At 52.1% G+C, this 12,772-nt stretch overlaps 3 protein-coding genes across 3 annotated transcripts in view; 2 read left to right on the top strand and 1 right to left on the bottom strand.

The window, feature by feature from the left end:
* The first annotated feature begins 734 nt into the window (after window positions 1-734).
* KDM8 (lysine demethylase 8) lies at window positions 735-5,939 on the top strand. Its single transcript, XM_083412696.1, has 7 exons — window positions 735-1,700; window positions 2,159-2,328; window positions 3,037-3,169; window positions 3,559-3,600; window positions 4,538-4,687; window positions 5,170-5,262; window positions 5,530-5,939. Exons 1-7 carry the CDS (start codon window positions 1,179-1,181, stop codon window positions 5,692-5,694), a joined length of 1,275 nt encoding a protein of 424 aa, XP_083268822.1. The 5' UTR covers window positions 735-1,178; the 3' UTR covers window positions 5,695-5,939.
* Window positions 5,940-7,270: 1,331 nt separating this feature from the next.
* NSMCE1 (NSE1 homolog, SMC5-SMC6 complex component) lies at window positions 7,271-12,425 on the bottom strand. Its single transcript, XM_083412698.1, has 8 exons — window positions 12,133-12,425; window positions 11,295-11,438; window positions 10,059-10,180; window positions 9,550-9,627; window positions 8,935-9,081; window positions 8,700-8,816; window positions 8,328-8,448; window positions 7,271-7,575 (listed from the first exon to the last, which is right to left on the bottom strand). Exons 2-8 carry the CDS (start codon window positions 11,422-11,424, stop codon window positions 7,484-7,486), a joined length of 807 nt encoding a protein of 268 aa, XP_083268824.1. The 5' UTR covers window positions 11,425-11,438; window positions 12,133-12,425; the 3' UTR covers window positions 7,271-7,483.
* Window positions 12,098-12,772, top strand: part of IL4R (interleukin 4 receptor) — a 26,476-nt gene continuing 25,801 nt past the window's right edge. The window contains exon 1 of the mRNA XM_083412693.1: window positions 12,098-12,103. The gene's annotated coding sequence lies outside the window, so the exon portion shown is untranslated. The remainder of the gene's footprint in view (window positions 12,104-12,772) is intronic.

Below are 12,772 nucleotides of genomic sequence, written 5' to 3'. Positions count from 1 at the left end.
TGTGGTTTAACCCACAGCGCCACCCGCTTCCCCCAAACATACCCTGCTAGCCTGCAAATGAATGGGGGGGGGGGGGGACCTAGCAGTAGGAGGGGCTTGGGAGTTCTCCTTCTCTCTACTTGTGGGGGGGGGGGGGAAGCGGCAGCAGGAGCCGAGGACGGGAGGGCGACGCCTTCGACCCTCTGGCGGGGAAGGGGGGTGCCCGATGCTGAGCCCGGGCAGAATCGCTGCCGGGGGGAGAGGGCCTTTTTGCTACAGGGAGAGGCTTCGCCCAGGGCTGCAGCATTGCACCTTTGCTTCGCGTGCACAGGGCACTCAAGGGTGGACTGCACTGCAAGGCTGTCGTGCCCCGGCAGCCCTCCCTTGGTCCGAAATATGGGGAGAATACCGAGGGGCTGCGTTTGCATTTTCAGAGACAGGGGCGAATGTTTTAAATGTTGCAAATAAGCAAGCGGCCATGAAAACAAACATGGATGGACTCCGAGTGCAGCCGCCTCTCCTGTCGGTTGGGGAGGACGAGACGCAGGTAGACTCCTGAACCCGGAAGCCGCTCTCCACATGGCTAGTCTACCCGTTTGCAGTTCTACGGTAAACGAGCGGCCCCTGCTGCGCGTGAGTTTAGAGGAAATGGGGCCGGGCACGCCTGTGGGCGGAGCAAAGAGAAAGAGCGCTCTTGTTGCGCAGGCGCAGGATGCGTGAGAACGCTCCCATAAACTTATGAAAATTAGACTCCCGTGCAGAAGACACATTTCTGCTTGTTCATCTTTGCAGTGGCGATTTTGTTTCCCGCGGTGCCTGGATTTGCGACGCCGCCGTAAGATTAGCAGTGAACTTCCCTGCAAGGCTGTTGTAAGAAACACTTAGAAACACTTGATCACGGCTTGCGCTTGCGAAATGTGGAACCCGGAAGTCCCACACCCGCAAACAGGGATTGTCTTTATTTCTGTGCTCTAGAGAACCGGCACTGCTCTGCGCAGGCGTGTGGCGGGAGGTGAGAAAGACACCTGCGCAGCCAAGTAGAGCCTCCCTGTCCAGGGGCAGTCTACCTCCAGCGGCCCAGCTCCTCTGCCCGCCGGGGGGCATGGAGCTTCCCTGTCCAGGGCCAGCTCACCTCTAGTGAGAGGGCTCCTCGTGGCCCCTGGGTGGTTCTCTCCTCCCTGCCTCCTTCCCTCCCGGCCATGGCCGCTGCTTCGGAGCAGGAGGCACCAAGTGCTGCTGCTGCCTGCTGGGCGGCGGTGCGGGCTCTGCTCCCGAGCACACGGGCCGGGCTGGGGCTGGGATCGCTGGGGCTGGGGGCGGAGGGGGCCCGCGTGACGCTGCTGCTGGAGGAGGCGGCCGCCTTGGTGTACCCGGGCGATGCGGGCGAGGAGTCTCTGGGCTCGGAGAGAGCCCGCCGAGCCTGCCTGGAGCTGGGCGAGCAGGTCTGCGACTACTCTTGGGAGCGGCTGCACGTGGGCCCCTGGCGGGCAGTGAGCGCGGTGTGGCGGCGGGCATGGGCGCTGGGCTGCCTCTTCCGCGTGCTGAGCCTGTGCCGGGCACGAGGGGCCAGTCGGGAGGCGCTGCGCCTCTGCGACCTGAGCCTCCTGCTCGGCGCACCTGTCCTGGACGACGTCATGGGCAGGCTGGTCCCCGTCCTCCAGCGGCACCTGCCACCCGAGGAGCCAGCAGCGAGAGCCCGCGCCGGAGCACCCCCGAGGAAGGTACCAGCTTGCAAAGGGCACCCTTGCCCACCCCCTTCCCGTCTGCAAGAACAGCTCCCCTCTCCAGCCCTCATAATCAAAGGCGATCCTCGCTGCAGCTGGATCAAGCAGAAAGCGAGCCCCTCTACTGTAGTCTCCTGTTCTTGCAGGATGACCAGCCAGGTGCCCCAATTAGGTGCCCCAAGGGGAAGCCCCACTCCCTCACAACCAGCACCCAAGCCCAAGATCAGCCCCCTTCTGTGGTCTCCAGCAACTGGTACTCAGAAGCATTGCCACCTCCCGCACAGTAGAGCCCCTTTCATGGCCAGTGATGGCCTTTTCCCTTGGCACACTTCAAGGACTGAAGCAGATTAAGCCTTCCTCTTTGCCAGTGTGTGCAGGGGCGGAGCGGCCAACTCACACTGAGCCCCCTGCCAGTGAAACAAGAAGCAGAACTAACCACCTGCTCCTTGTTGCAGAAAATCCGGACGGACTTCACCCCAGCAGCCCCTGCTATAGCCCCAGAAACTGCTGTCCCACAGCTTCTCTGCCCATCGCTGGAACATTTCCGGGACAGTTACCTAACCCCTCAAAAGCCAGTGGTCTTGGAGGGGGTTGTGGACCACTGGCCCTGCCTGAGAAAGTGGAGGTGAGGGCAAGAGAGCAGGTAGAGGGTGGGTGGCTGCCTCCAGGACAGGGAAAGGTTTTGCCCAATGGAGGCAGCATATGCTGCCAAATTATTGGGTGTGGGGCTGGAGGGGCTCCTGACATCATGCATCCTCTCCAGTTTCTCTTCTGAAAGAGGATACTCTCTCTGCCCCTGAGCTAAAGGCAAGAAGCCTGTTTGGGGCCTGCATTCTGTACTGCTGGAACCGCAGGGCTTGATTTTTGCCTGTGCTCAGTTAGCTTTTGGCTACCATAATATTTGCCCTGGCAAGCCTGACAGTGAAATTCCAGGGGGTGCACAGAGGAGTGGATCAGAACTGATGCTATCAGGAAAACACAGCGAAGAATCGGAAATGACACCAGCCTGACCTTTCCCTCTGCCTGCTTGCTATTCAGGTCAAAGTTGCTCTAAGGGATGGCAGATATCCCAAGATGTATAATCACAGGCAGATTGTAACAGAAGTAACTTCATCTGTGAGTTACTAGACGGTGCCCCGAGCCAGCCAGGCCAAATACTCAAAAAATACACAAAGTGTTGCAAGTTCCCGCTGGCACTTCCCCCATGTAGGAGAGGAAAGAACAAAAAGAACTGTAAGCCACTCTGCCTGAGGAAGAGGGAACAGGGCCTTTGGAAACAGGGTGGGCACACAGAGAGAGAGCCCTGCCATTGGTTCTTCTTCCTTTGTTGCAGCGTGAGCTACATCCGCCAGGTGGCCGGCAGCCGCACAGTCCCTGTGGAGCTTGGATCGCGCTACACAGATGAGGAGTGGTCCCAGACCCTCATGACCGTGGATGACTTCATCAGACAGTATATTGAGAATGAGGTCTGGATCTTCTCCCTCCCACAAAACAGCCTGGCTGGGACAAATTATGCTGGGTTGAGTTTGTGTTAACTCCATTGTTGTATTCCGCCCTGGGAACCCAGCAAGCAGGAAAGGCGTCTCCTTAAATAAAATATTAGTGAAGACTTATTTATGTGAGCATCTGCCAGCCTTTGAGTAACATGGAAGGCTGCAATGAGACTGGGAAAGGGAGGGCAAGTCTGGCAGAGCTCCTTGGGATGGGGAGCAGGGAGCTGACCCTGATTGGTAGAGTTTGTGGGATGGGGCTCTGGACTCCCCACCAAATTGTTTGCTGCTGTTCAGTTGACTTTTCTGTATGTAGAGGAGTTCCACTCACTCCTCTCTCTCTGTTCCCCCCCTTCTATTTGCAGGACCACAAGGGATACCTTGCTCAGCACCAGCTCTTTGACCAGGTAAACCAAAGGGATGGTTCTTCTAGTTTCTATTTGATGGGAGGAAACAGATGCCGGGTTCACCAGAATGCAGTGAATTCCCCACCCCCAAAATTTCATATCTGGGAATGATCCAAAGTGCCACCCACGCCTTTCAGGGAAGCATTTCTCTGGAAACTCCACCCCAGGCATCCTCCACAGTCCATGGGAAGAGGCACGTGGGCCAAACAGGTTTCAGAGATGTGTGCAAAGGGCTGCGAGCATCACAGTAGATCTCTCCTCTCATAGGTGTCCAATCCACCTGGTGGGAAAATTCCTTCCTGACTCTAGATGGGCTGTCTGCCAAAACCCACTGAGTCACTTCTAGCTAATCTCATGTTGTTTAATGCCAGCCAACATCCTGTTGCCAGCTGTTCTCCTGATTTCCTGAGGAAGCAGGGGAGCAGGGAACTCAAGACTGTATAGAACAGCCCGCCCCCCCAACCTGGCCCCAGCAGAGAATCCCCATAACAATTAATGCTGGAACATAGGGAGACCTTGTTTGGTTTGAATGCTGTCCCTTTGCCACCCGCACTAGTAAAGAGAGCCTTGGCTGAGGTGCAGGATCAGGCCTTTTCTGTGCTCTGACCCATCTTGCCCCTTCCTTGATAGCTGCCTCCTGGCACTTTGCAAAGCCTCTTCCCTTTTCTGCAGGCATTTGCTTTCCCCAAGTGGTTGATGCCTGAAACTCTGCCTTTTTCTGTTTCCATCCTTTGCCTCACCATCTCTTATCTTGTGGTCTTGTTTTAATGGTTGCCGTGAGCCATCTTTGGATTTTATTTTTATTTTAATTGCCACTCTTCATCCGAAGATCACAAACAAAATAGACGGCAGGTTATAAATGCTTTAAATAAATGTCAAGCTAATGTATGATGAGAACCTCTTTCCCCGCTTTCCTTTCTAACCAATTTGCTGCCAGATCCCAGAGCTGAAGCTGGATATTGGCATCCCTGACTATTGCTGCCTGGGCGAAGGAGACGAAGAGGACATCACTGTCAACGCCTGGTTTGGTCCACCAGGGACTGTCTCCCCTCTGCATCAGGACCCGCAGCAGAACTTCTTAGTCCAGGTGGGGCCTCTGTGACAGCCTGCGGTGCGGGGGGTAAGGAGGGCAGTTGCCAATCAGAGGCAGGACTTCTGTACCCTCCTGCCTTTCAAGGGAGGCTGCTTCCTGCTCTAGGGGTGGCAGCAACAACAGTTACCAGAGGAAGCTTCCCTCTAGAAGTTGCTCAGGGAAGGCTCTCTGCAGCCAGAGATCTCAGCTGGACTGAGGTGCTGATGGGCTGTCAAGGAGAAGAGCAGAGAGGGAGTGCTGAGAACTGAAATTAGAAAGGCACTGGGGCAGGGGAGAGTGCCTATTGTTGGCCTGCAAACTTTGGACGGGGATGTCTGGGCTCCTTTTTCTGCAAATGAGGATGGCAAGAAGCTGATCAGACCCCCTTTGCAGAAATCCTGTGTGTCAGGGCACACTCTGGACACTGAGCAGAGGAATGCTAGTTAGAAAAGTTGAGCTCAGATTATTGACAAATGTTTCAACGTTCCTTTCTCCAGGTAATGGGACGGAAATATGTCCGTCTGTATTCTCCACAGGAATCTGAAAATCTTTATCCACATGAAGGCCACATCCTTCACAACACCAGCCAGGTGGGCACCCAGTAAAGTCGGTCCCTCATAATGGGGGCTGAATTATTCCATGAAGCAAACCATGTTCACCCTAAAAATTGGCACCGTATTCTATTTCCCATCCCCAACTGCAGCAAAGCTCCAACACTCACCTCTTCCTCTTCCCTCTACATCCTGCCCTTCTCTCCTGTCACCTAAATTGTAAGCCTCTTGGTGCAAAGAATGAGACAACCATGGATACTCCTGTCTGAATTATATTAAGACAATTGTTTTCTCTTTCATTTCCAGGTGGATGTGGAAGACCCTGACTTGGTGAAATTCCCCAACTTCAAAGCAGCTGCATTTCAAGATTGCATCTTGAGCCCTGGAGAAGTTCTGTTCATCCCAGTTAGCTACTGGCACTATGTGCGGTCCCTGGACATAAGTTTCTCCGTCAGCTTCTGGTGGTCATAGCGTCTGCTGGGAGCAAGGGAGGGCTCTTCTGCTCAGGGACTTCAGGCAAGATGAAGGAAGGAGCTGCCAGGAAGCAGCAAGGGCTGTGACACACAGTTCAACTGCTGTGGTTGAGGATCAAGGGCATCAAAGACGCAGTTTTCTGAAGGGGCTAAAATAGTGACTTGTCCCTCTTCGGGTTTTACTAAAAAGGGCTCTCTTAAAACTTTTCTCAAAGGACAACAGAATACAAATTAATATTTAAATTATGTGTTGTGAATTGAATTGCCTTTGCTGATCTAACACAACCTGCTTAGTCAAGGGAGACAGAAAACTCACCATTTTGATTCTATTTTCTTGGTGGAGGCTCTAATGGAACTGATGCACTCATGACTAGAGCCCCTGCAATACATGTTGGGCAAAAGGTTTCTTGCATTGCAGGTTGGACTAGATGACTCTTGGGCTCCCTTCCAACTCTACAATTCTGATTCTATAATACTGCTTTACAAAGTCTGAAGGGCTCAGATCTTGTGCAAGATGGGCAAAGAAGTCCTTAGTCATTGCGGAGGGAAGTCTCTCTGTAGATTCATCATGCCCTCACCAACCCCACAAATGCAAGTTGCAAGCAGGAATTGCGATTTCTATAAATTTGGGGTTGAGGGAGGCAGAAGTGCCCGTTTTCCACACAGTCCAGAGTTCAAACTATGCCCTCTGAAAGTAGGGCTAGGAACAACCCCTGCTGGAGCCTCTGCTGCCTGTCACAAGTGTTGCTCTGATGTGGCCTGAGGCAGCTTCCTTTGTTCATGAGAACATGAAGAGCCTTCTGGGTCAGGCCAGTGTCCCATCTAGCGCAGCATCTTGTTCTCACAGTGGCTGACCAGACATCTGAATGGGAAACCCGCAAGCAGGACCCAAGGACAAGAGCAAATCTCCCCTCCTGTGCCTGCCAGCTACTGATTTTTAGAAGCATTGCTGCCTAAACATAATAGAAACACCGCCACCTGACCCCACCCCCTTCCATCTTCCCTCTCTCCACCCCCCTTTCTTTCTTCTTTTCTTCTCCCCCTAATGGCTCAACAAATGAAATGGATTTGTAAAAATGTTACATGGAAAAACAACAACGAGGCATTACACTTAATTCTGTAAAACAAGAAAATCCTTAATAAAATATCAAGATTAAAAAAAAAAAAAACATGCATTCCCCATGAAAAAAAAAAAAAAGAAGCAGCATTGCTGCCACGAAATGTGGAAGGAGAGAGCCTAGCCGTCCTGGCTAGTAGCCATTGGTGACCCTCTTGTTTTAGAGCCATCTAGGTTGCTGGCCCTCACTGGCTCCTGCAGGAGAGAATTTTAACTGTGTGTTGCATGAAGCAGTCCGTCCTGAATCCTGCAACATTCAGCTTCTTGAGATGCTCACAAGTTATGGTGTTCCAATAGGGTTACGTTATCTTTCAAAAACAAAAAGATACCGAGGACAGCTTTGGGAAGGAGCAGAGTTGAGGCCCAGTCACCCTCATAAGACCTTTAAAAACTTTGCTAAATATACGGTCATGCAGTTGCCAGGAAAGGTATTGTATGTGCTTTTATAGCTTGAAAATAAATAAAAACCCTGTATTTTTTATTTTAAAAAAGCTTTACATAAATAGTAAAAAAGGAAAGAAAAAATTGTGAGACAGGCTGGATCCTGAGGAAAAAATATATCACAATATATGCATTTCAGACACTTAAATTACGCAAATATAGAGCAGCTGTGCTGGGCCCCAGTAACAGCTGCTTGTCTGTACTTCTCCAACAAGGGCCTGGAGAACTCTTACTGCCGCCTCTGGGCCATTGGGGAGGCGGCACTCCTCCGGGTCTCCTGTGGAGTGCTTGAGAGCCCAGAAGTTCCTGGTAGGTTGATCTCTGTGGTGGAGATGGAAAAATACAGAATGGGCTGAATAAGTGTTTGATTACCTTACCGTGGCCTTTGGGACCTTTCCCACCTACACTTTCACCTTCAACCCATTTATGTACCAGTTTCTGACAGGCAGAACTTTCCCTGTTGGCCAAAAGAAAGCCCGACCCAACAGAGATCCTTTTCCCTCCCAGCCTGAGCCACAGAGCAAAAAGTAGAATCCATCAAATGAGATGAAATCTGGCTCTAGTTTGCTAGCTGCTTCCGGGAGGGTGGGCTTTCTGTGAACTTTGAGAAGGGGTCTGCTAGAAATCTGGAAGAATACATTCTACAGTGGTACCTCGGGTTAAGTACTTAATTCGTTCCGGAGGTCCGTACTTAACCTGAAACTGTTCTTAACCTGAAGCACCACTTTAGCTAATGGGGCCTCCTGCTGCCGCCGCACCACTAGAGCACGATTTCTGTTCTCATCGTGAAGCAAAGTTCTTAACCTGAAGCACTATTTCTGGGTTAGCAGAGTATGTAACCTGAAGCGTATGTAACCTGAGGTACCACTGTACACAAATGAGCCTCTCTTTATCTCATATGCAAGAAGCTGTATCTCCAGTTCACTAAAGCAAAGAAGTCCTTGGGTTAATCGCAGAATGTCCTGAAAGACAGGCAGTGAACCAGAAGGAGAGCAGGCTGCTGTTTCCCTATCCCCACCCCTGGCACGAAACTGGTCATGTTTCTCTGGGGAGGCACTCTTCAGGGGTGTTACCTGGAATCTGGTGCGGCCAGAACTGCTTGCAGTTAGGGCAACGAGGTTCCTTTTGGGCTTGGAAATATTTGGCAAGGCAAGGCAAGTGCATGGCGATTCCACAGTCCTCACAGACCTGACTCTGAAAGGGAAAAGCTCCTGTGAATGGGAGGCAGACGGCCTTTGTAAGATGATCAGCCTCAGGGCTGAGCAGAAGCAAGGCTCCTGGAGGCCAAGGGTGGTTAACACTTTCTCCTGATCAGCCTCTCCACAAGGCTGGTTTTAAGCTGCAGGGGAGGTGGCACTGCACAGAGGAACTCCTGGCCACTGCTCCCCCATCCCCAAGCCTTGCCCATCCCCCATACACCCACCAGCTGATGTGGGCCTCCTGACCTGGATGGAGAGGCTGTGGCAGACGTGGCACTTGCGGGCAGAGTCCTGGTAGTGGCGGAGGATGTACTGCTCCAGCTCCAGGACGCAGCGCAGGTGCAAAGTGTACTCTCCCTCTTTCTGCGAGAGAGCAGAGGCCCAGTTATGCCCCTTGTGGCTCAACCGCCCCCACATCAAAGGAAGGCATAGGGGCCAAAGTGGACCTGCCCACTCCAGCTCCCCAGCCACATTCCCGTACCTCCGAGAGCCACTTATCCTGCACCAGGCGCTGCAGTACTAGCTCAACCTCCACCTTCTTCATCTTCTTTGGCTTCAGCTGGTCAGCCAGGTTCAGGATCTCCGTGGAGGAGGCAAAGCCGTTGCTAGACAGCACAATCAGATCCATCTGCAGATGGAAAACCCCTTTCCTAAGTGAGCAAAGGACATCACAGGGGCCACGTCCCTCTGGCCAGCTAGCAGGAGGATAGTGGACTCCTGGCTTTGTATTTCATTAAGCCAGTGCTTCTCCTTTTTTTTAGGCAAAAAGGTGCCGGTACTCACCATGAAGTTGTTACAGTAAATACCGCACTTTTAACATGGGGGAAGGTGCCAGTATTGTGTACCCCCAGAAAAAAACACTGCATTAAGCACACTGGATGCAGAGGGCTGCATTTCACCCTCCCAAGACCCATGAGATTCCCAAATCATGGACAGGCTGGGGAGCAGAGGCCAAGTCCAGAAAGTGAGTCCCCCCCCCCCATGGCTACTGGGGGCCACTGAATCTGGGCTACTTAGGAGGCTGGCCAGCAGGTAGGCAGGCAGCAATCTGCTACAGATTCAGCCACGTCTGTGCACTCAAGGTTTCCATGCTTACAGTCTTCTTGAACAATTCCAGCTCATTTTCAGAGTAGTCGCTTGCCATTAGGGTGATCTCAGTTTCAGCCAGATTCACCTGGGGGAGAAAGCAAGTGTGATAAAGGAGACACCGGGCAGCTTCTGAGCTCCAAGCCAAGATGATTCTTTGACACTGTCTCCCTGGCAGCCACAGCCCAGACGTGGCTGGTCCCTGCTATGGGCAAAGCTTCTTCGAAGGAGGCAAGCACCAAGCTTCACCTCACTGCCCCGGGAATCCCCTTGCTGGGCTCCTTTTTTATTCCTGCAGCTATTGGCTCATCTCAGTTCCTGTGGCAGAGCCTCCAGCCTCTGGAGCAGTCCTGCCACCATCCAGCAAGGGTGTAGAATGAGGGGAAGGATGTGCCTCTTAGATTCCTTGTCAGGGGGACATTGTGATCCAGCAGCAGCATGCGACTCTCCCCCGATCCCACCCTTCCCAATTTCAAATTACAAGGAAAAGACACCAGGTGACAGCCAACCCTGCCTTACCAAAGCATAATATGTTCTCCCATTTTCTTCCGATACTCCTTTCCTGATCTCCAAAGACAAAGGCTGCAGCTGACCATTCAAAGTGTTGATGAAGTCATCCAGCGTATCAGGTGCATAATGGACTGTGGAGGAGGGAAGATAAAGAGAGGTGAGAATATAAGGAAAAGGAGAGCAGTCACATAACAAGTTCACAATTTCCATTGATTCCTAGGGGAACATTTCCAATCCATGATTTATCCAATCTCTCTCCCCACCCCCATCCATGTTTTCTTCCTGAAATGGCTGCAGCCGACCAGCAAAGGAAAAACTGGTTTTTTCGTTCCCTCTCCCCCTTGTTTCTGGCTGAAAATGGCTGTCGCTGACCAACAAAGCACAAACAAGTAAGGAAACAAGGAAGCAGGCAGACTTTGGCTGTTTGGATATATGAATCTGAGGTGTGTATAGTGAGGTTTGGTTACTAACTCCTATAGTTTGGATAAGTGAATTTTTGCATAGCAAGTGTTGGGAAATAGGACCTGCATGCATATTTATTAGTCGCCCCCCCCCCCCAAAAAAAATTGTAATTCAAAATCACTTTTTAAAAAAATCAGCTAAAACTATGATCTCTCTAGGGTTCAAGCTGGTCTACAGTTCTGCTTGCTTTTAAAGAAACAAAAAGCCCCCAACACTCGAACACCCGTGACTGCTAATTCTTGGAGACAGAGGGTGGAAAGGGGGCACTGCCAGACCCTGAGAGGCTCTTCATTACACACACAGAGGGAGGGAGGGAGGGAAGGGTCCCCTTCAGTCTCCCTCTCCTGCCTCACTTCTGACGCTGGCACTGATCCAGGTGAAAGAAATCCCTGGAGCCCTGGAAAGGAAGAAAGGTTGTGGATCCTTTCGCTGACAAATTACACCTACCCACACCCTGTGCTCTACACCTGAGCATCACATACACAGCTGACTTTTTGCACTGGACTCAGCAGAAGATGGAACGGAAAGATGGGACAGCTTAAGAGCACGCAGGAGAGGATGATGGTGAAGGGGAACGCCATAATGCCACCACCGCCTTCCCTGCTCAGCTTGTCAAAGAGCAGAAAAGGATCAAATGTGGGGAGAGGGGCTGAGTCTCAGGATTACTTAGCACAAGTTTTACTTACACACACAGCCCTTCCTGCCTCCTTTCCCCTTCCTGAGGACTAGTCTGCTACCCAGCCCTCTATTAATCTCTGCCAGTGGACTCGCTCCCCCACTCACCCTTGTGCAGCTGGCAGTACAACTGGTGTAGCTTCGCAGCTTCAGGCCTCTCCACAAAGCCAAGAGTTAGGAAGGCCTGCAGGAACCGGCGGTGAGCATCATTCAGGTTGGCGCCCAGGACCATGTCCATGGCCAAGTTCAGGACTGCAGGATGGAGAAAAACAGCTAGATAACAGGGCCGCGAACAGCATTCCTGTCCCCCTCTTCCTCTCCCTCCTCCTGGGGATCCTTTCGGTCTCATCCAGAAGGCTCCCCAACAAGCTCACTGTGCAGAATGGCTTTTTTTAAAAAAAAAAAAAAAATCTCAAATTTGTATACCGCCCATACTCTGTAGATCCCAGGGCAGTTCACAGCATAAAAATGCAAGATAAAAATACAAAATACGCTATAAATAAAACACAAACACAAACACAAACCCCATTACACCCCTTCCCTTTGAAATTACGGCTTCCTTGACACAAAACAATTGCTACGTTCACTTTTATGGGGTTGCTTTTAACTTTTTTTTTTAATGCACTTTGGGTCTCCTTTGCTGACGGCTTAGAGGGAGCTCCTCTGCAAACGTCGGGGGGGGGGGTGGAGCCGCTTCCAGCCTTGCATCTTCTTCATGTTTTTGGCGATCACTCGTAGCCGAGTAAGATTGTCTTGGCATTCTGCTCCGCCACACCTGGGGTTGTTGTTGTTGCTGCTGCTGTTGCCCAGTTTCCGGTGTGTCGGCCCCTGTCAGGGAGGGAGGGAACGCCGCCGCCGCCTTTCCCAGCACCCGCCCTCCGCAAGCCACTTTGCCTTCCCGACGAGCGCGAACACACGTGAATCCTGCGCGTGAGACGCTGCCTACCTTGGCTGGGGATGACCCGGAAAGAAGCCTCTGAGCGTGGGCAGAGTGCAACCACTCGGAGAGAAATGAAGGGGGAAGCGGGTAGGCGAGCGCGCCTGTTCCTCTCGGCTGCTGCTCACCTAGCGGAGAACGAGAGCTGAAGAACAGGAGAGAAAAGAATCCGCGGGAGAAAAGAGCTTCCGACGATAATGGCCACGCCCTCTCGGAGCTCTTAGCCAATGAGCGAAGTCACAGCCGGATTAACGTTTGGAGCGGGGAGAAGTGCAGGGCCTCAAGATAACAAAGTAGAGAGGGGCACGTTCATGGTTTGTAGAAGGAGCGTCCTGGTTCAGTTAGGTGGGGGGGTCGGGGGGGGGGGGAGATAGTGCTGCCCGCCCCATAAGGGTGGGCTCAGACACTCAGAACTTCAGTATAACTCTGAATGGTCGCAGTTCCACCATTAAAGGAAAAGTCACTGCAAAGTCAGGGCTCAGGCTTATTTTCCCTCACGTATTAAAAAAACCACCCAGCTGATGCAACTACTGCCCAGCCATACATACAGTGGTACCTCGGGTTAAGTACTTAATTCGTCCTGGAGGTCCGTACTTAGCCTAAAACTGTTCTTAACCTGAAGCACCACTTTAGCTAATGGGGCCTCCTG

Source organism: Podarcis tiliguerta, assembly GCF_965153285.1.
Source record: "Podarcis tiliguerta genome assembly, chromosome: 14".
Taxonomy (NCBI): domain Eukaryota; kingdom Metazoa; phylum Chordata; class Lepidosauria; order Squamata; family Lacertidae; genus Podarcis; species Podarcis tiliguerta.
Note: the sequence above shows the minus strand (reverse complement) of the source record. Positions and strands in the feature narration are given on the sequence as shown.

Excerpts from the sequence above, each read along its gene's own strand:
- KDM8 (XM_083412696.1), top strand. The coding sequence starts at position 1,179 with ATGGCCGCTGCTTCGGAGCAGGAGGCACCAAGTGCTGCTGCTGCCTGC. Across the intron at positions 2,329-3,036 it reads CCCTGCCTGAGAAAGTGGAG|CGTGAGCTACATCCGCCAGG; the intron begins GTGAGGGCAAGA and ends CCTTTGTTGCAG. Across the intron at positions 3,170-3,558 it reads GACAGTATATTGAGAATGAG|GACCACAAGGGATACCTTGC; the intron begins GTCTGGATCTTC and ends TTCTATTTGCAG.
- NSMCE1 (XM_083412698.1), bottom strand. The coding sequence starts at position 11,424 with ATGGACATGGTCCTGGGCGCCAACCTGAATGATGCTCACCGCCGGTTC. Across the intron at positions 9,082-9,549 it reads TGGAATTGTTCAAGAAGACT|ATGGATCTGATTGTGCTGTC; the intron begins GTAAGCATGGAA and ends TTCCATCTGCAG. Across the intron at positions 8,449-8,699 it reads GCCACAGCCTCTCCATCCAG|AGTCAGGTCTGTGAGGACTG; the intron begins GTCAGGAGGCCC and ends TTTCCCTTTCAG.